This window comes from Phyllosticta citriasiana (assembly GCF_038021145.1).
Source record: "Phyllosticta citriasiana strain CBS 120426 chromosome Unknown IWZ02scaffold_8, whole genome shotgun sequence".
Lineage (NCBI taxonomy): Eukaryota > Fungi > Ascomycota > Dothideomycetes > Botryosphaeriales > Phyllostictaceae > Phyllosticta > Phyllosticta citriasiana.
The window spans coordinates 1,170,699-1,192,079 of NW_027117285.1; the positions used below are offsets into that span (position 1 = coordinate 1,170,699).

The following is a 21,381-nucleotide window of genomic DNA, read 5'->3' on the forward strand; positions in this document are numbered from 1 at the left end:
GTAGTAGATTCTTTACTATAAGAGAACTTCCTTAAAGGACTAACTAGCAGGCTACCTAAGGGTGTTTATATAGAAGAACCTATAGATTCTAGAGAGTTCTATCTCTAGGTAATTAGTAATAGGTTCTTCTATTAATAGAAGACGATTTCTAATCAATCTAGACTAGAAGATTCTAGGCCTTAGTAATAAGACAATCTAGAATAAGGGCTAGAATCTAAAAGAACCCGTAGGAATAAGTTCTTAGCAATAGAAGAGGTCTAGAAGAGTCTAGAATAGTCTAGACTTATTCTTAGGCCTCTAATACCTACGCTCCTAAATCTAGGGTAAAGCCCTAGTAGATAAGAGATCTATCTAACCTTCGTACGAACATAGTAAGGGCTAGACGTACGAAGAATAGAGAAGAGTATAAGGTAGCTTAGAATAAATATACTATAGCTCTAAAATTAGTAAAGTCTAACTACTAGGAATCCTTCCTTATAGAAGAAACACCCCGTACGATTTTCTAAGCTATAGCTTATACCCGCCTATCTACCTCTAGTCTTATCCCATAAATTTAAGATATAAGAGGGACCTTATACTCTTCTTTCCCTAGTAAATACTAAGCCCTCTAGGAGAAATTATTCTCCTTACCCCCTTAGGCTTAGTCGTACGACTAGGCATCCTATTAGCCGGACCTAGACTAGGAATAGCTATTACTTACTAAAGAAGAGCTAGCTAATACATGCTCCTTCTAGATAAAGGGTAAGTCCCCTAGCCCGGATATAATTACGTAAGAAATCATTATTAAAGTATATAAGGCTACCCTAGAGTAACTCCTTTACATCTATTATATACTATTTAACTAGGGCTACTAACTACTTCTCTAGAGAGAGGCACGCGGAGTAATCCTATAAAAGCTAAGTAAACTAGACTACTCCTAACCTAAGGCGTATAGGGTTATCTCTCTTCTTAACTACCTAGGGAAGGTACTAGAGAGACTTTTTATAAAACGGCTTAGGACACTTACTAAAATGACTAACCTACTCTACCCCTCCTAAATTAGGGGTAGGCTAAAGAAGTCTATAATAGATATAACTCTCCTCCTAACTTATTAGGTCTAGGAAGCTAGATAGTAGAATAAGAAAGCATCTACCCTCTTTCTCTACGTATAAGGGGCATTTAACTATGTAGCCTATAACTAACTCCTTACGGTTATAGCTAGACTTTAGCTTCCGGTACGCCTTCTATACTAGGTTAAATCCTTTCTATAGGATCGTACGACCTAGCTATTATTTAATAGCTAGATAGAAAACCTTACCCTAGTCTAAATAGGAATCCTCTAGGGAAGTCTAGTCTTACCTATCCTATCTCTTATCTATATATGAGAGATCTTTTAAATAGGGGCCGTTAGCCCTCTCTTATATATAGATAACATCTCCCTTACTACTATCTCCTCCTTATAGAAACATAACGTAACCCTCCTATAAAGAGCTACGTCGTACGTTTTTTAGAAAGGGAAAGAATATATAGTAGACTTTAACCTTAATAAGATAGAGCTTATCTACTTCTCTACTAGGAAAATAGACCTAGTCCCGGTCTACCTACTAAATAGGGAAAAGATATAGCTAAAACCCCTCGTACGATAGCTAGGTGTTCTATTTAATAAAGGTCTTACCTTTAAATAGTACCTAGCTACCCGTATCGCGTAAGCTAAGGGGGCCTTCTCTAGGCTTACTATTAGAGGCCTAAGAATAAGTCTAGACTATTCTAGACTCTTCTAGACCTCTTCTATTACTAAGAACTTATTCCTACGGGTTCTTTTAGATTCTAGCCCTTATTCTAGATTGTCTTATTACTAAGGCCTAGAATCTTCTAGTCTAGATTAATTAGAAATCGTCTTCTATTAATAGAAGAACCTATTACTAATTACCTAGAGATAGAACTCTCTAGAATCTATAGGTTCTTCTATATAAACACCCTTAGGTAGCCTACTAGTTAGTCCTTTAAGGAAGTTCTCTTATAGTAAAGAATCTACTACATTCTCTACTATAAACTATCTACCATACGGTATATAATAAAGATATTACTTATCTTTATAGAATACCGCTAACAGGTTATAAGCCCGGCTAATAGTAATCTATAGATTACTATATAGCTTGCCTTATAATTTATAAGTAGGATTTTACTTCCTTCCCTACTTATAAGAAAGAATATACTATTCTTTCTATACTAGACCGCTCTTATAAGTAAGGCTTAGTAAGACTATCTCGGTGGATAGCTATTAAGCTAAACTTATAAAGAAGTCTAGGGAAAGCCTACTTATTTATATAAGTAAGGCATTCTTTAGGGTAAGGACTAGTATCCTAAGCCCTATCCTTAGGCTCTTAGCCTATCGAATTTTTTCCTAGGACCGTTAGGCCTATATCTACCTAGGATTTTATTCTAGAACCTTCTAGTAGTCTAGAATAGCCTTATTCGCTACCTATTCTTTACCTTTCTCCGCCTTTCTCCGGATTTCCTTACATTTCTATTAACTACGTTAATATAAGGTGTGGCTGCGCGGCCTCTATACCATATTAGGCCTAAGCGTTACCCGTTTACACTAGTTCCCGCTAGTGTCTTGGCACGAGGAACACTAAAACTTCACGATACTTCGAAACGTTTTCGACCCGCATCGACCCGAATACTTTGCTTAGTAAGCAAAGTCGTATACCGTTTTGAAGAGAAAAACTCGGCGGACAAGGATCTGAAATCAGATTCCTTATATCTCTACTCCCGGCTAAGTTATTAGAGAAAACATCGATACTCTAATAATCTCCCCACTTTCTATTAGGTGCATCAGGCCCATTAGCACCTAATAAACTTCGAGACTTCATACACTTATAGTTTCCGCTTAAAACTATAAGTACATAGAGTTTTATACTCTAAAGACCTCTATAAGGTATAAAATCTTTAATATACCTTAAGAAAGAAACATCTTCTACTAGGAAATATGGGAAAAGAATTCCCTAGCATTCCTAAACTTAAAGGCCCTGAGAACTAGGAGTCTTAGCGATCTACTATAAATGATATAGTGATTATAGAAGGGCTAAAAGCCCATCTAGACTCTAAATCTTAACCTAAAGTAGAAGATCCTACCTAGGAGGTTAATAATGCTAGAATAAGGACTTTCATTAGGACCTCTATAGATCCTAAACTTTATTCTAGCATTGCCTATTATAGAACTATAAGTTCTATAGGAGAAGCCCTTAGAAAAAGATGTGAATCTAAGGGACTTTCATAGGAAGTCTCACACTTTATAAGGCTACTAAGCCTTAAAGATACGGGAGATATTAATACCTAGGTGGCTAATCTATTAGATGAGATAACCCTATTATCTCAGACTAAGATGGCCTTAACGGAGAGGCAGAAACTAGGTGTATTCTTTAGTAATATACCTAGTAGCTATTCTTCATGGAGCGCCGTAGCCCAGCTAGGGCTAAAAGAAGAGACTACTCTAGACCACCTTATAGAGCGTCTAGTAGAAGAGTCTCGGCGCCGAGAACTAGAAGAAGAAAGTAATACTGCCCTTATTACTACAACTAGTAATAAAGGGAAATCTTCTTCTAAAAAGAACGCCTCTACTTATAATAATAAGAGTACTAAGAAGTGCTCTTATTATAAAAAGAATGGCCATCTAGAAAAGGACTGCTATAAAAGAGCTAGGAATTTAAAGGGTAAAGAAAATAATAGTAGTCCTACGGATTTAGAGGATACCCTACACATTACGGGTTATACCTCTTATTTTACCGCGGGTCCCGGCCTAAATGACTAGATTCTAGACACCGGCGCTACAGCCCATATGTCTAGACATAAAGATCTCTTTACTTCTTTAAAAGAAGTAAATTTACCTATAAAACTAGGTAAAGGAGAGATCTATGCTAAAGGAATAGGTACTATACCTATTACCTTTAAGTACGCTAATAGAAGGATAAATCTAACCCTTCTAGACGCTCTCTATATCCCCGATTTATCTATAAATCTTATCTCTATATCTAGGCTATATACACATGGTATATATCTAGATATAAAGAACTTAAGACTTATAGATAAAAGAGAGCAGATATATGCCAAAGTTTTACTTCAGAATAACCTATTTATACTACCTAAGGTAGAATCTGCTATAAATCACTCATATATAGTAGATTTAAACCTATGGCATAATAGGTTAGGGCATATAAACTTAGAAGCTCTTAGGGCACTACTACCTGTTAAGGGTAGTAAAATAGACTGTTCTATATGCCCTTTAGCTAAATCTAAGCGTACTATATCTACTACACTAGTAGCGGTCTCTAAACCTTATGAGAAGATAGGTCTAGATGTCGTAGGACCTATTACTCCTAAGGGAATAGGGGGATACACCTACTATATAGCCTTTATAGACTATTATAGTAGGTTTACATGGGTATTCCCCCTATTTACTAAAGGAGAAGCCTATAATAAGATAGTTTACTATCTTAAACTTATAGAGCCGCATGGTAAAGTCTAGTCTTTAAGGCTAGATAATGGCCTAGAATATGGGGGAACTCAGCTAGATTTACTAGCTGAAAATAAAGGAATAACTCTAGAAAAGAGTTCTCCTTATAGCCTAGAGTAAAACGGGCTTATAGAGAGGACACATGGGTTAATAGATACTATTACCCGTTACCTTCTCTTAAATTCTAAGATCCCCCTTACCTTCTGGCTAGAGGCTATTAAAACCGCCACTTATATTCTAAACCGGACCCCTAAGAAGTCCCTAGAGGGTATTTCGCCTCTAGCCCGGCTAAATATAGCTAAGGGCAGGTCTCCTACTATAAATCTCTCTTATATAAAGACTTTCGGAAGTAAAGTCTTTATAAACATCCCTAGAGAAAAGCGTACTATATCCTCTAAGTATTCTCCACGCTCTAGGCCTGGTATATTATTAGGCTTTAAGGAGGAGCATATTTATAGATGCTAGGATATAGAAAAACAAGCTATTATACGCACTAGGGATGTTACCTTTAAAGAGGATGAATTTCCTTCTCCCTATACTAAAAGTATAGAATATAAGGAAGATATAGACTATACTAAGCCTATATTTCCTTCTTCTATAACTAGCCCTCCTAATAGACTAAGATCTAGGTCTATAACTACTATAGATACTAGTAGGGAGGAGCCTAGGAGAAGTGAGCGCCTTAGAGAAAAATCCTCTAAGGAATCGACTACTATAGAGGCTACTATTAATAGCCCTATAGAAGAAGTACCTCATCCTCTTAGAGAGACCTTTAAAGAGGTTAGAATCCCTAGTAGTAGCAGCTATATTACTATAGAAGGCCTAAGTAATATAGAGGAAGATATCTCTTATTACTTACTCTATAGTAATAGGGAACCTACTACTACTAAAGAAGATGCCTATAGACGCCTTAACTAAGGTACTTACTAAGGCTCTCTTTACTAAATTCCTCTCTATTACCCTGCGTAATAAGTTAGGGGGAGTGTTAGAGGCCTAAGAATAAGTCTAGACTGTTCTAGACTCTTCTAGACCTCTTCTATTACTAAGAACTTATTCCTACGGGTTCTTTTAGATTCTAGCCCTTATTCTAGATTGTCTCATTACTAAGGCCTAGAATCTTCTAGTCTAGATTAATTAGAAATCGTCTTCTATTAATAGAAGAACCTATTACTAATTACCTAGAGATAGAACTCTCTAGAATCTATAGGTTCTTCTATATAAACACCCTTAGGTAGCCTACTAGTTAGTCCTTTAAGGAAGTTCTCTTATAGTAAAGAATCTACTACATTCTCTACTATAAACCATCTACTATACGGTATATAATAAAGATATTACTTATCTTTATAGAATACCGCTAACATAAACGCCCTAAGAGACGAAACCTAATAAACTAAGGTTTCGTCTAATATCTATACTAAATATATTATTATTATTCACCCTTAATTCGACTCCCTACGGTACTAAATCTTACATTTAAAACCTTTAACTACCGCGGCTAGTTAAATCGAAAATAGCTCCTATAACTCATTTAGGAAGCGTTAACCTAGAGGCCGGCTCTCTAGCTATAAACTAGCTAGTTAGAGGCTAAGAGGCTACTAACTAGAGGATAGTCCTCCCCCTAGTTAATAAAGATGCTTATGTCGAAATCTAGTCCCTAAATAATAGTAAGAGCTAGCTCTTAGCTACTCTAACACTAAATCCGTATATTATGACCGTTAATAATAAAATTACGGCGCTCTTAGTAATACTTAATTCCGCGAACGCGGAGGAGCTTACTAACTTATACTAATAGGTTTAGGGGCTTTAGGAGATTAAATAAAGTCTCTTAGGGCTACCTATTATAACCCTAGTTAGGCCTAACTCGTAACCTAATTCATAAGCTCCCTATTATAACCCCCTTAGCTCCCTTATTAAGGCCCCTACGCCTAAGCTTATAAGCTTAGAGGTAAAGGATATAGACTCCTAGTTTTAGGCCCTAAATAATGCGTTTAAGACATATAGCGCCTCTAAAGATTTAGGGTGTTAGTTACGATAGGCTACCTAGGGGTTAGCTATTAGTAAGGTAAACCTACGCGATAAGGTATTTAACGCCCTTAACTTAAAAATAAACCCCCTAGTCTACTTTAAAGACTTCCGTACGTTTATTACGGACTAGATCTAGGATCCTAATATATAGAGGTTTAAGATATATATAAAGTTCTTTAATACGACCTAAACGAAGGGGTAAGAGTTTAGAAGCCTATAGTCTATACTAGAAGCTAAGGAGTAACGTCTTAAGTTTAAGATTATTAATAAGGAGTACCGCGTTATATACTAGTTCTCGCGGGTATACCCGATCTTACGTACTAAGCTAACTAAGATAAGTGCTAAGAGTTATATAAAGACTAAGCATAATGTATTTACTAAAGTTAAGAAGGTAGAGGAGCTCCTAGGGTAGGCATCCCTAAAGGGTAACCCTAAAGGGGCGCCTAAAAGGGGCTAGTTTAAACCTAGCTTAGTACCCCCCTAGGGGCTAAGGCCTAAGAAGAAATACTAGAGCTCCCTATCTAGGGGCGCGGCCGAAAGTAACCTAATAGGGGAGCGGGCTAAAGAACCGTTAGACTAGTAATTAGTACTAAAAGGGTAGTACTCCCTAGCTAAGAAGAGACTAACCGCTACTAACTAATAAAAAGTCGGAAAAAGGCGCGCCCTAGTTATATACCTAAGAGCGTCTTAGTAACTAGAGTAGGAGAATTAATAAGGAGACCGTTAAGTAACGTATAACTTATTAGTAGTTCGTATTATATGTAATATAGCTACTAGAACGTACTCCCTAATAGCTCTTATTAATAATAGCGCTACCCTAAACCTAGTTTAGAGGTTAGTAGCTTAGAATAAGGGCCTAGTCCCTACCTAAGAGCTACCTAGTTACTACCTAAATACTACCTTAGCTAATAGGTCTCCTCTTACCTTAGAACCGGCCTATTAGCTTACTACGACTATATAAGATAATTAAGGTTAGAGCTAAGCCGTAGGCCCCTAACTATTCTAGGAGAGCTAAGATATAGTATTTAAACTCATCCTTAGCCTAGAATAGATTTCTAAGGCTAAATGCTATTTTAAGTACTTCTAAAGACGCGGGCTATCCTTCTCCTAGGTAAACCTAGACTATAAACCTATAATTAAATAAGTATTATTAGAGGAATTAAGAAAGGAGGTTAGCCCTAAGGGATACATCTATAGTGCCTAGACCTATAGGTCTACGGTATAATAACCTTAATAGGTCGGCTACCTAGGCCCTAGTAGGACCCCGTAGGGTATATAATTACTAGTAACTACTAGTTACCCTAATAAAGGCGGTTACGCTCTATACCTAGTAGCCTATATAGGTACTAGTAGGTGTTAGAGGCCTAAGAATAAGTCTAGACTATTCTAGACTCTTCTAGACCTCTTCTATTACTAAGAACTTATTCCTACGGGTTCTTTTAGATTCTAGCCCTTATTCTAGATTGTCTCATTACTAAGGCCTAGAATCTTCTAGTCTAGATTAATTAGAAATCGTCTTCTATTAATAGAAGAACCTATTACTAATTACCTAGAGATAGAACTCTCTAGAATCTATAGGTTCTTCTATATAAACACCCTTAGGTAGCCTGCTAGTTAGTCCTTTAAGGAAGTTCTCTTATAGTAAAGAATCTACTACATTCTCTACTATAAACCATCTACTATACGGTATATAATAAAGATATTACTTATCTTTATAGAATACCGCTAATAGTAGGAGCCTAATCTAGGGCCTCCCGGAGTAATATACTAAATTTAATAACGTCTTTAACGGTAATCTTACCGGTATATTAGCCTAGAACTTAGTATATAACTACGCGATTAATCTTAAGGATAGTAGAATACTACCGTAGTTACCTATATATAACCTATCTAAGAGAGAATTAAGTATCCTTAGAGAGTACCTAGAAAAGGCGCTACGCCTTAGATAGATTAGACTAAGTAAGTTACCTATAGGGGCCCTAATCCTCTTCATGCCTAAGGCTAATAGGACCCTACGCCTTTATATAGACTACTAGGGACTTAATAAGGTTACTATTAAGAACTACTACCCCTTACTCCTAATTAGGGAGCTAATAGACCGCGTATTAGGAGCTACTATATATATAAAGTTAGACCTCCGTGACGCCTACTATAGACTCTAGATTAAGGTAGGAGATAAGTAGAAGACGGCCTTTAAGACGCGGTACGGCTACTATAAGTATCTAGTTATACCTTTCGGGCTAGCTAATACTCCTATATCTTTCTAAGCATATATCTACTAAGCCGTAGCTAGGCTCCTAGATTCTATCTATGTTATCTACCTAGATAATATTCTTATATACTCCTAAAATAAGGTAGACCACGTACGGCACGTAAAGTAAATCTTATAACATCTATAGGAATAGAAACTATACGCTAAAATCTTAAAGTACGCATTCTATATAAAATATATTAAGTTCCTAGGGTTTATAATCACCCCTAATAGCGTCTAAATAGACGCTAAGAGGGTCCGGACTATTAAAGAATAGCTAGAACCGTAAAGCTATAAGGATATCTAAGTATTCCTAGGCTTTACTAACTTCTATTACCGGTTTATCTAGAACTACTCCGCACTAACCTAACCCCTATATGAACTCCTATAGGAGGCTAGTTAGGCCCTAGCTAGTACCTTATTAGACACCGTAGAAGCGAAGAAGAAAAAGACTAGAAAGGGGCCTATAAGGTAGTACTAACCCTAGTACTAGCTAGAGGCCGCCTAGATAGCCTTTAAATAGCTATAAGTAGCCTTCCTAGAAGGCCCTCTACTATAGTACTATGATCTAAAGCACCTATTAACCCTAATTACGGACGCATCTAACTATATATATATAGGAATACTCCTATAGCTAGCTGTTAGTAGCGACGGGGCTACCTATTAGTACCTAATTACCTACTACTTATATAAATTTATTACTATAGAGGTACGGTATGACACCTACGATAAAGAATTACTTATAATTATAGAGTGCTTTAAGATGTAGTAGTACTACCTAGTATATATACCTACCCTAACGCGAGTCCTTACGGATTATAATAACCTCCGCTATTTCATAGATACTAAACGCCTAACCGTAAGGCAGGCTAGGTATATAGAGTTATTAGCGGAATTTAACTTTAAGATTAGCTATAAATCTAGCTTAATTAACCCTACTAATAGTTTATCCCGCCGCCTAGACTACGTAAAGGGCTTTAAAGAAGCGGATAAATAGCTAGTATTAGACGTACTATTACCTACTCTATAATAGAAGCTCTAAGTAAAAGACCTTAAGGAGTTACTAGGTACTACTATACCCCTAGTTACCGGCTAGATAGACGCGTTATAGTACCTACTTAGAGTAGAGGTACTAGTAAAGCTGCCCTTAAAATAAGTCTAATAACATGAGTAATACCCCCTTATAGCGTCCTTACTTACTAGCGTTAGCTTAGTACTAAGTCTAACGCCTTACTAAGAAGTAGTAGTAGCTACTCTTAGTAAAACGGTATATACTAACCCCCCTAAGTCCCTCCTCTAACTACTTCTATATAGCTAGAGGAAGGACCCTCTATCTTAGGAGGTCCGTATAGACGGCGTAATAGGGGTAGATAGTACTAGAGAGGGGTATTCTATAGACTCCTAAGGTCTTATCCGCCGGAATAGTAAAGTATAGGTGCCTAATAGTACCCTACTACGCGGTAAGATCTTTATACGGAACTATAATAACCTAGTAGGCGGATACTTTAGTGTTAAACGCATAATAGAGGTTATTAGCCGTAAATACTAGTAGCTAATACTAGCTAAAGACGTAACCGCGTATATAGGAGACTATAATGTCTACTAGCGAAATAAGCTACGGCGGTATAAGCTATATAGGCTCCTTAAACCGGTCTAAAGACCTATAATACCCTAGTAACATTTTATAATAGATTTTATCACGGACCTTCTAGCCTCCTAGGACCTATTAGGACGTAAATATAACGCTATCCTAGTCCTAGTAGATAGGTTTACGAAATACGCGTAGTACTTTCCTATATAAATAACTATAAGCGTAGATAGCTTAGGTACTCTTATCTAGCGTAAGGTTATTATAGTAACTAGGTGCCTAATTAATATTATCTCGGACTAGGGTAGCCTCTTCATAAGTAACTACTAGAGCGCATTCTACTACTACTTAGAAATCATCTAAAAGTTAAGTACGGCGTTCTACCCGTAGACTAATAGGTAAACTAAGCGCTAAAACTAGGAGCTAGAGGCGTACTTACGTATATACGTTAACTATGAATAATTAGACTAGGCCTTACGCCTATAGGAGGTAGCCTTTACCTATAATAGTAAAGTCTACTTAATAACTAAGTTCGCTCTAATATACCTAGCCTATAGCTAGGTGCCTAATCTCCCTAACGGCATGCTAGATACTATACCCTAGACGGGGGGGGGAACTAATAGGGCTACTATAGGGCACCTAATCGATAATAAAGGGGTTACTATAGACCCTAACGTTATAGCGATAGATAGGGCTACTATAGGGCACCTAATTAATAATAAAGGGGTTACTATAGACCCTAACGTTATAGCGATAATAGACTCTAAGTAAGCTTAGCGGGCGGAGAGCTACCTCTACTAGCTAACTAAAACACGTAAGAAGGCTAAGGAGCGTATAGAGCGCGCCTAAGTACTCTAGGCTAAGTACGCTAACCGTTACCGATCGGATAAACAATTTAATATAGGAGAAAGAGTACTTCTTTTATTAAAGAACATCTATACTAAATAACTAATAAAGAAGTTAGACGCCTACTATCTAGGCCCTTTCCCTATTATCTAATAATACGGTAGGCTAACGTATAAATTAGACCTCCTACTAAGTATAGTAAGGATCTACCTAACATTCTATATCTTCCTACTAGAACCCTATTAGGGCCTAGTAGACGCTAAACCCTACCCTATTAAGATTAATAATGAGGGCGATAAGTACTAGGAAGTAGAAACTATTATTAACTATAAACTCACCCCTAGAGGGGTATAGTACTACGTTAAGTAGGTAGGCTATAGGAATGAATTTAATAAATAGATGTATAAGGACGGCCTAGATAACTACTAAGAAATAATAGACATATATAAGTCTACCTACGACGTTTTAAAAAACCCGGCTAAACGTAAGCGAATAGTACCTAAAGGGGTAACTAATAGGCTAGCCCTAGCGGGCCCTATAAAGTAAGAACGAGGACGACCCCTAGAGTCCTAAAATAAATCTAAAGGGGTAATAGTAGTAGTAGGGAGCCCCCTTAGGACCCTAATAGACCCTAATAACACCCTATAGAAACTAGGAGATAACTTAGGCGATAGCCTAAGTAATAATATAGATATATTAACTTAAAGAGGAGCACGGAAAGGATTATAGGTAGTAACGGGTAAGAGTAAGCGCTAGATAGGAATAAGCATGTCTTAGAAACTATCCTATAGACTTAGCCTAATGTAAGTAGACTATTCTACTAACTATACCTATAAAAGACCTTAATCACTATAAGGGTATTAAAAAAGACCTAATAACTCTACTAACCGGACCCTATATAGGAACTAGGAATAATAGGAACGCCTAACCGGCGTAAATAGATCCTATAGAAAAGAAAACCTAGTTTAGCTACTATAGTAAAGGGTATTATGGTAGGTAGGCGTAATATATATACATAATAGCTATAACTACTCTAACTCCTTATTTATAATAATATTAGCGGGCTTATTAGGACTAAAGAGACTACTAGTATTCTACCGTAGGTTAGCTAATAGGAACCTAAATAGGGTTATAAATAGCGATAACTTACCTTCTAATACTCCTATACGGCGCGGCGACTTACCTAATAATAATAACCTAACTCTACTAGCGTAACCCCTTTACTCTTTATACTATTACCTATAGCCTTAGTATAGTTCTAAGCTATACGCTCTAGCGTGTTTAAATAGCCGAACTACGAAGCTAAGGAATGTATAAACATGTCTTACTAGGCTAGAGTAGTAGCATTATACGTATTCTTATCTAAAAGCCTATAAGTATAATCTAGCTTAGCCTTAGAATAGGCCGCTAGTAGAGGAATAGTAGCTATACCGCTAGCGGATACGGGAATAGGAGACGTATAAGACGCCTAAGTCTAAGACTAGGTCTAGTAATAAGACTCCGACTTATTATGCGCTATAGTATAGTAAGCGTAGTTAATTAAGTACTTACGCTCCTCTAGCGTAATGTTAACTACGCGGTGAAAATACTTATTAATCTACTAATAACCGGTTAGTAACACGCCTAAGTAGTACCTAAATAGTATACCTATTTATACTAATTAGCTATAGTAGCGTAGTATATATACTTACTACTCCTACCTATTAGCGCCTTATAACCGATAAATAATATGTAGACCTAGGCCTAAATAATTAAAGGGTCCCTAGAATAGTTAGCTACGGCCGTTTAGGAAATCGGCCCTAATAACTTACTATAAGTAAGCCTACGGCTTACGACTACTAGATAACGACGTACTAGTATCACCCCTAGGAGAGCTACTAGGCGCCTTACGCTTATAAGAAGAGGTCTATAGCTTCGTAACGGGGGCTAAAGGGTCGCCTAGTAGTACCCTAGACTAGTAGTAAATATATTACGTATAAGTAGGGTGATCTAATAGCGGCTAAGGTTAGAAATAAACCGGGCGGCTATAAACCTTATTATATATAAGATGGGGGGGGGCTATAGTAAAAGTTATATAAAGGTAATAGTTAAAAAAGATAGATAGTAGGTAAGATAAGCGACCCTATTTATACGCTACTACTGCTAGCTACTAACTCTACACCTATAAGCTAACGCCTAGGCGCTTATATATAAGCTATAAGGCTAATAATAAAGTAGATAACTCTATAGGCTTAAATAAAGAAAACCCTATTACTACGCGATGATGCTTAGGGCCATAATAACGCTAATTATAGGCTAGAACACGCCTAATAGCATAACTACACCCTTAGGCCGGATAACATAATAACCTAATAGGTAACGCTACTACTTAACTCTAACTTAGCACCCCTAAGACGGCTACTTACTAACGGTCTAAGGATAGCCCTTTTAGAGGGGGGGATAGTATAATGCTATAACTAAGGCGGGGCCTAGAGAACTCTAACTAGGACCTGAAGGGGGCCGTACTAGGACCTAAAGAGGGCCGTACGTATTAGTAAGGACATATAAACGCTCTAAGAGACGAAACCTAATAAACTAAGGTTTCGTCTAATATCTATACTAAATATATTATTATTATTCACCCTCGATTCGACTCCCTACGGTGCTAAATCTTATACCTAGTATGCTCTCTAGTTTAAACTTATCGATAATTATACGTACTAGGTGTTAGTAACTAAGTTTAAAGAGTTATATAGCGTACGCTTAAAGTAACATATTACGCCTTAGATAGGGGGGGAGAAGGCCTACTTTAATTTCTATAGGAGTAATTAGGGAGGTCTAAAAGGCTCCTAGGATTTAGCGTAGTCTACTATTTTAAAGTGTTCATCTAAGTATCTTAGAGCTACTAACCTACTAGAAAACTAGGGACCTATAATCTACTATACTTTATATATAAGTAAGGTATAGCTATTAGACGGTAGTAGGAGATAGTCTATATTATATATTAGCTAGCTGCATGAGTCTTCTAAGTAATTACTTTACTTAGGCGTTCTAAATTATTATATACTACTAGAATAATAGGTATATATTAAACTATATCCTAAGCTATTAGATGAGTTACTTTAGCTATACTATATAATCTCCTAGAAGCGTAATTATAGCTTACTTAGCCTTATCTAAGCTTATAAAATGGATAAGGTCTATTTTATCTTTATTAAAATTAACGGCATACTAGGTTCTAAGTAAGAAAAGCTAGGTTACTTCCTACTAGAGGATCCGCGCATTTTTCTTCTAACTCGTTAAGGAGATTATAATTAAAACATTATTAATATATAAGAGGAATTAGACTAAGTAAGAGGAAAAGAGCTTTTATATGTAAATAAGAAATAGGATTAGTAAGACTAGGCTTCCTTAGGGGATTCCTAAAACTATTAGATAAAGGTCCTCTTATTAGCTATTAAAGGAGATCTAGAGTTATTAACTACTAGTAAATATCTTTACCTATACTAGAAGGGAAGTAGGGAGCCTAATTTCCCCTATTATATATAAGAGCTAGTTATAGGCTACATGATTAAAGGCGCCTTATACGTTAAGGAATAGGGTTAATATCTTATACTATACCCTCCTCTCGTCCTAGACGATATATATAAGGATTATTACTATATTAATTACTAACTTCTATAGTCATCCACCTATTTAGGATAGGTATAGGAGGTAGGTAGCTTCTATAAGCACTCTAAGACGTTTTACTATAATGTGTTTAAGAACTTTTCCTAGGTAGTTAAGTAGGGAGATAACTCTATATGCTTTTAGGTCTACATAATTAGGTTTCCCTAGTTTCTTAAGTATTACTCCTACTACTTCTCTCTAGCATTCTAGGTAGTATCTATACGTAAAGAGGGTTTAGTATACCTAGGTAAATTTTCTAGAAGAAGCGTCGTACGCCTTAGTAATTATCCTTTAGTAGATCTAGTCTAGCCTAGGGGTAGTGCCTTTAATCTTATAAGAGTAGGCATACTATACTTCCTTATCTATAAGGGAGGGCTAGTCCTATAGCCCTTCCTTATAGTTTATCTAGTCGCGTAGGGGGACGTATAGCGGTAGGGGGAAGAGTTTCTAATAGAAGGTAGTATACTTACTATTATACGATGATTAGAGTTAATCTTAAAGGTTATATATCTAGGGGATCCGCTTAGATTAGGTTAATTTCGTATATGCTATTACCTTATAGATAGACTAGAGTATTTCTTTTATAAGGAAGTTATTCTAGTACTCTTATTTTACCTACTTAATAGCCGTATTATATGTATTCTATGCTTATACGTATGTAACTTAGTCCTAATATGCCCTATACCTTACTTATATAGCGGTTATCCTTAAGGCTATAAGGAGTAGGGACTACTAGGGTTTTTATTACTATCTAGGTATTACCTATAGGATGCTACATTTAGCTACTATCTCTATTACCTTTATAAGGCTTCGTCTAAGTTAGTCTAGGTCCTCTTATAAGGTCCTACTAGAGAGTATATATTATGCCCTATTAGGAAGGGCTTAGATGAGTAGAATTATAATCTTATTTAACTCTTCTCGGACGATTTACCTATATTAGGCCTAGTTAGCTTTTTTAACGTTAAACTATAGTAGAGGCATTAGTACATCCTAAAACTCGTCGTACGTAATAGTAAAGAGAATAGCGTTATGGTTAGATAGGGGGTTCTCTTATAACTACTAGTTAATTACTTAAGCGGTAATTATTAGAGTATATAGGGAGAGGTTAATAACCGTTTCCCTTTCTATCTCTATATAAAAGAAAAGAAGGTACCTACTCTAGGCTAGTTTTAGAGTTTAAGGCGGTTTTCCTTAATCTATTTATATAGAGCTTCTACTTTATGAGATTAGGGGGAGAGTAGGTCCTATATTAGATAGTATTTATTAAAGTCCCCTACGTAGATTATTAGCATAGTAGGGGGGCTATACTTAATAACTCTTTCTATTATACGTAGGGAGGATAGGTTACCTTATTCTACCTTATTATAGATATTAACTACGCGGATAGTATCTTCTCCGTAGGTTAAATTAATAGTAAGGCAGTCTAGGCTAGGGAAAATATCCGGGTAAGGATTTATCTAGACTTAGGTAAGGGATTTATTTAGGTAGAGCATTATCTAAGGACGGGAGCCCTATAGGAAGGTTAGGAGAATTTATATTATAGAGGGGTAAGAGATTAATTATATATTAGCTATATTATCTTATAGTGTTATCTATAGTTCCTAGATAAATATTAGGTAGATACCTAATTAGAGAGCATCCTAGAGTGCTACTTCTATAGCCTAGGCATTCCGGTTTAAGTTAACTTATATAACTTTAAGGTTACCTAATATTAATACTAGGGGGATAGCTTTATTAGATAATAGGGATAGTTTAGGTCCTAGGAGTAATAAGTACCGTTATAGTTACTATACTTTAACGCTATATAGGTATATATTATGCCTCTCTTCATATAGTATTTATAGTTATGCTTTTCTATAGCGTAGGGGCTAGTATATAGTAAGAATTTAGTCCTATTACGATACCTAGAGGAGCTATAGCTAAATTCTTAACACTTTATATACTATACGTCTAGAGTAATCCTAAGGAGTTTTATAACCCTTATACTTACTCCTATAAGATAGAATGGCTTTAAGATAGCTATCTCTACCTCTTTTACTATATAGAAGGCTATAATAACTAACCCTACTTTTTAGGTAGCCCTCCTTTCGGCTAAAGTAAGCTAGTATAGAGTTCTAATAATAGAAAGGCTAGGATTAAAGGTACAGACCTCTTCTATAATAAATTATCTAATATTAAGTAAGCGTAGGTCTTTAAGAGGGATGCTATAGGTAATAACCTTATACTAGGTTTAGTTCTTCTAGACTATAGCATCTAGGAATAGGTAAGTAAAGAGGTCCTTATAGGAGGTAAGGAATTTAGAGTTATACTAGGGTAAGCCGGTAAGTAGGATGTTACTCTTCTCTATATATATTACTATTAACATAATAGGGCTAGATATACCTACGTTCTTAAAGGCGTTATTAATATTATTTCGTACGGAGAGAGGGTTAAAGTCTAGGAAGGGACTTTACTACTAGATAATAACCTACATATCCCGTAGGGTCTTTAGGGGAGTAGTAGCTAGCTTTATAGTTATCTTTAGGTAAGGAGTTATTATGTATAGTTTTCTAGTAGTAGTTACTTTCTAGGCTTAGGTTATATACGATAGTTTAGCTAGGTTTATAGGAAGGATAACCGGCTTTTATAGCTAGTAAACCTTTACTCCTAGCGTATAAGTAGTATTTTTAAGGGAGTAAACTTATATAGTAAGAACTAATAATGTATTACCTACGCGACCTATCTTAGTATAATCCCGTAGGACGTTACTAAGGTTATAGAGTCTTTACTTTTTACTCATATTATATATAAGGTTTATTACATATAGGATGTAAGAGAGTACTATATTAATTACCTCCTAGGTAGTATTAAAGTTTAGACGAAATCTAAACCTAGTCCTTTTTCCTTAGTAGGTAGGGTTAGGTTTAGAGGTGTCTACTAGGATAGTTCTCTTTAGTATAGTATACTATTTCTTAATTAGGCCTAGTATAATAAGTAGTAGGGATGATAGGGGGAGAGGGCTTATAGGAAAATCCTAGTCTATTTCCTTAGGTTTATTAGCTAGTTAAGTAGGCGGTAGGCTAGACGGTATAGGGGTATCCTAGTCTATTTCCTTAGGTTTATTAGCTAGTTAAGTAGGCGGTAGGCCGAGCGGTATAGGGGAGTCCTAGATTTTATAGTTACGGCCGTCTAGTAGAAGGGAAACTAGGTTAGGTAGGGCCTTCCCTTAGGGGGTAGGTATAGGTATACTTATAGTATGATACTTTAGAGGGTAGGTTTTTACTTTCTAACTTTAGTTATATACGTACGAGCCCGCGCTATATAGTTATAGCGGGTATGGTGATTTTTAATTTTTTAAAAATTTTATGTATAGTAATAACTTATTAACGCATAGGCTTTTTTCTAAGAAGTAGTAGCTAAACTAAAGAAGAGTGTATATCCGATTAATTAATTAATTATTTTACGTCTTACTAGAGCTATAGGCTATCTAAGATAGAGCTATCTATAGGGGATCCCGCGTACGTTTATAAGGTAAGTAGGGATGCCTAGCTAAAGAATATCGTACGATAAGGTGTAATTCTTAGTATAATATTAGTATAGGGTTATTATAGATAGATAGTTTATCTAGGCTCTTTTTAGGTAAGGGGGGGGGCTAAGAACTAGCCTTCCCGCTATTATCTAAGTAGATAGGTAGCATGAAGTAAGAGTAAGGAAAGGAAGAGGGACGGGAAAAAGGTATATATAGAAAAGTAAATATAGTATAGGGTGATAGGTAAGGTAGATTATATATATGCTCTACTATAGCGTTCTAGTACTATCCCTAATAGTACTATTTTTAGTTAGCGTTATATAATACCTTTCTTAGCACCTATAAAGGTGAAAAAAGCGGGTAAGGTTTTTAACTAGTAGCATACATCTTCTAGCTAGCTAGTATAGTTAGCTAATACTTATTATAGAAAATAAATAACGCTAAAGAACCTAGGTTTAATCTATACTAATGTTACTTATAATTTAATCTAGCCCTATTACTACTATTAGATGACTATATATTAATATTATTACTAATAATAGAGCTCTATATGCCGCCCTAGCCTAGATATACTATATAGACGAATAGCGTTAAGTCCTTACCTTACCGCTAAATAGTTATCTACTTATTATTAGGAGTAGGAGGGTTTTATCGCGATAGCTAACGAGTAAGACGACGCTAGTTTCTTTTTAGTAGGTTCCATATCGATAGTAGGTAAAGAAGCGCGATATAGAGTAAGATTAAGATCATAACTTATTATTATTATAAATCATTTTAAAGAATACCCCTTATAAATAACTAAATCTCTAAATTTTTTATATTTCTATAAGATTCTAAATCTTATTAATTAAAAAGTCTATACTAATGTGATAGGGTTCTTAAAATTAGCTTCCTTAATTAATAAATTAAATAAACCTTTATCTAAAACTCTATTAGGTAAATTAGCATAATTAGGTACTTTACCTAATATAGAATTTAAAACTACTCCTAACTTAATTAATGTAAATGCGATATAAAGCTTAAATCCGTTTTAAATTTTAGGTTTCGTAATAGGGGAAGGTTCTTTTACATATTTTATAAAAACCCGTATAAGTTCTATAGGAAAAACAGTTAAGGATTATACTATTATGTTTAAAATAAGTTAAAGAATATAGGATTTATATATGTTAAATTTAATTGTATCTTATTTTAAAATAGGTAAAGTATATACCGAAACTAGTAGTGTAAGTAGATATAGATTACGTACTAAAGAAGAAATTCTTAATATACTAGTTCCTTACTTTACTTATTACCCTTTACATAGTCATAAGGCTTTATAGTACTTAGCCTAGATTAAAATTGTTTCTATTTTAAACGATAGTGTTAGAATAGACGAGAGAGATAAATAAGTAGTAGGGTTATTAGATGAGTTATCTAATTTAAAATAGTTATGCCTTATAAAGTAATTCTATAGAAAAAATTAAACGGCATTATAATCCTAGTGTTTTAGGAGCTTTTAATTCGGTTAAGCATATGAAATTCATAATGTGCTCTTTAAATCAAGCTATATACTAGGAAACCCTAAAGCTTTAAATACTTTTTAGCTTTTACTTTCTACTACCCTAATAATAAGGCAATTATTAAGTAAAAATTTTAAAGATATTAGAATGGAAAATTAGCAGGAAACATCTATAATTTTTTATTATTACGTATAATTATATAACCCATAACCATAGCCATAGCCATAGCTATAGCCATATCTATACTAACTAACCCTCCCGTAATCTTTTTTTTTATCCTATATTAATATTATGAACAGGGGGTAGGTAGAAAAAAAGATTTATGGATGTAAATAAATTATATGGATCCTTAGAGACTATACGCTTAACATGTATATTAGTCGTCCTATACATGAAGATATAGTCCTACTTTAGCGTAAGCTAAAGATTAAAGATTAATTATCTATCCCTAATTATTATAAATTATATGGCGATAAAAGTAATTTAGGTCATTATCTAGCTAGTTTTAACGCGAGCATACTACTACGTAATTACTTAATAAGCTAAAGTAAATCATAACTAAGCCGCGTAAACTAGCTAAGCTAAGTAAGCCGGCTACGCTAATAAATAATAATACTACTAAGGCTATATAGCCTACTTAGTAACTAATAGAAATTCGCGTAAATAATAAAAAGATTGATTCTTTCATCTATTATAATAACATAACCGAAGTAGTAATTCGCGTAGTAAGAAGAGAGTTTAGTTCTTATTTTAATCGTTTAGATTTCATTTTACTTCTTATATAAATACATATAGAAGATAGTAGAGTACATAGTATCTTCTATATTTATAATAATTAATAAGACTTTACTTAACTTTATCTTTCCTCTACTTAACTTTAATTGAATTCTTTTAATTTCATATATATCTAACTAAGTAGATAGCCTTTAGGCTAAAGCCTACATATTAGCCGTTTAACGATTCATAATAGATATAGAAGATCATTCTAGGTATTATCCCCGTCCTATTTTTTATTACCTAAGGGAGGTGTTAGAATACCTAAACTAGGTATACTATATATATAGCCCTAGCCTTATACATGACCATCTATTATTTAAGAAGGTAATTTAAGTCGTCTTAGTAAGGTGTATTAGTATTATCTAAGGACTAAAGAGCATTAAGTATATATTAACTATAGAAGTCTTTATAAGACTATAGGGTAGTATATAAATCTTAAGGAGGTATCCTCTCTATACCTACTTATAAGAAAGTAGAAGACTATTCTATACGCGGATAGTATAGCTAAGAATTAAGCCTATGTAACTAGTACCTAAGAAGGATCTAGTAGTTAATAATAAATACCCTCACATAGAGGTACTAAGTTACCTTATGAATCTAAGGAAGGAAGAGGATAGGCGCTCCCCTTCTTATTATAATCTTTTTATTCCCTTTTACCGGTTAAGCTTAATACATAAATATAAGAGAAAGGTTTATTTTATATGATATAATTCTAGGTTAAAGAAGCTTTTAGGTATATTCTAC

General features: G+C 35.0%; 1 protein-coding gene across 1 annotated transcript; it reads left to right on the forward strand.

The window, feature by feature from the left end:
* Positions 1-19,515: 19,515 nt before the first annotated feature.
* IWZ02DRAFT_380000 (uncharacterized protein) lies at positions 19,516-19,680 on the forward strand (the record flags this gene model as incomplete). The annotated part of the gene is made up of 1 exon (XM_066765079.1): positions 19,516-19,680. A coding segment is annotated over one exon (165 nt), but the record flags the coding sequence as incomplete, so codon positions are not given.
* Between the last annotated feature and the right edge of the window lie 1,701 nt (positions 19,681-21,381).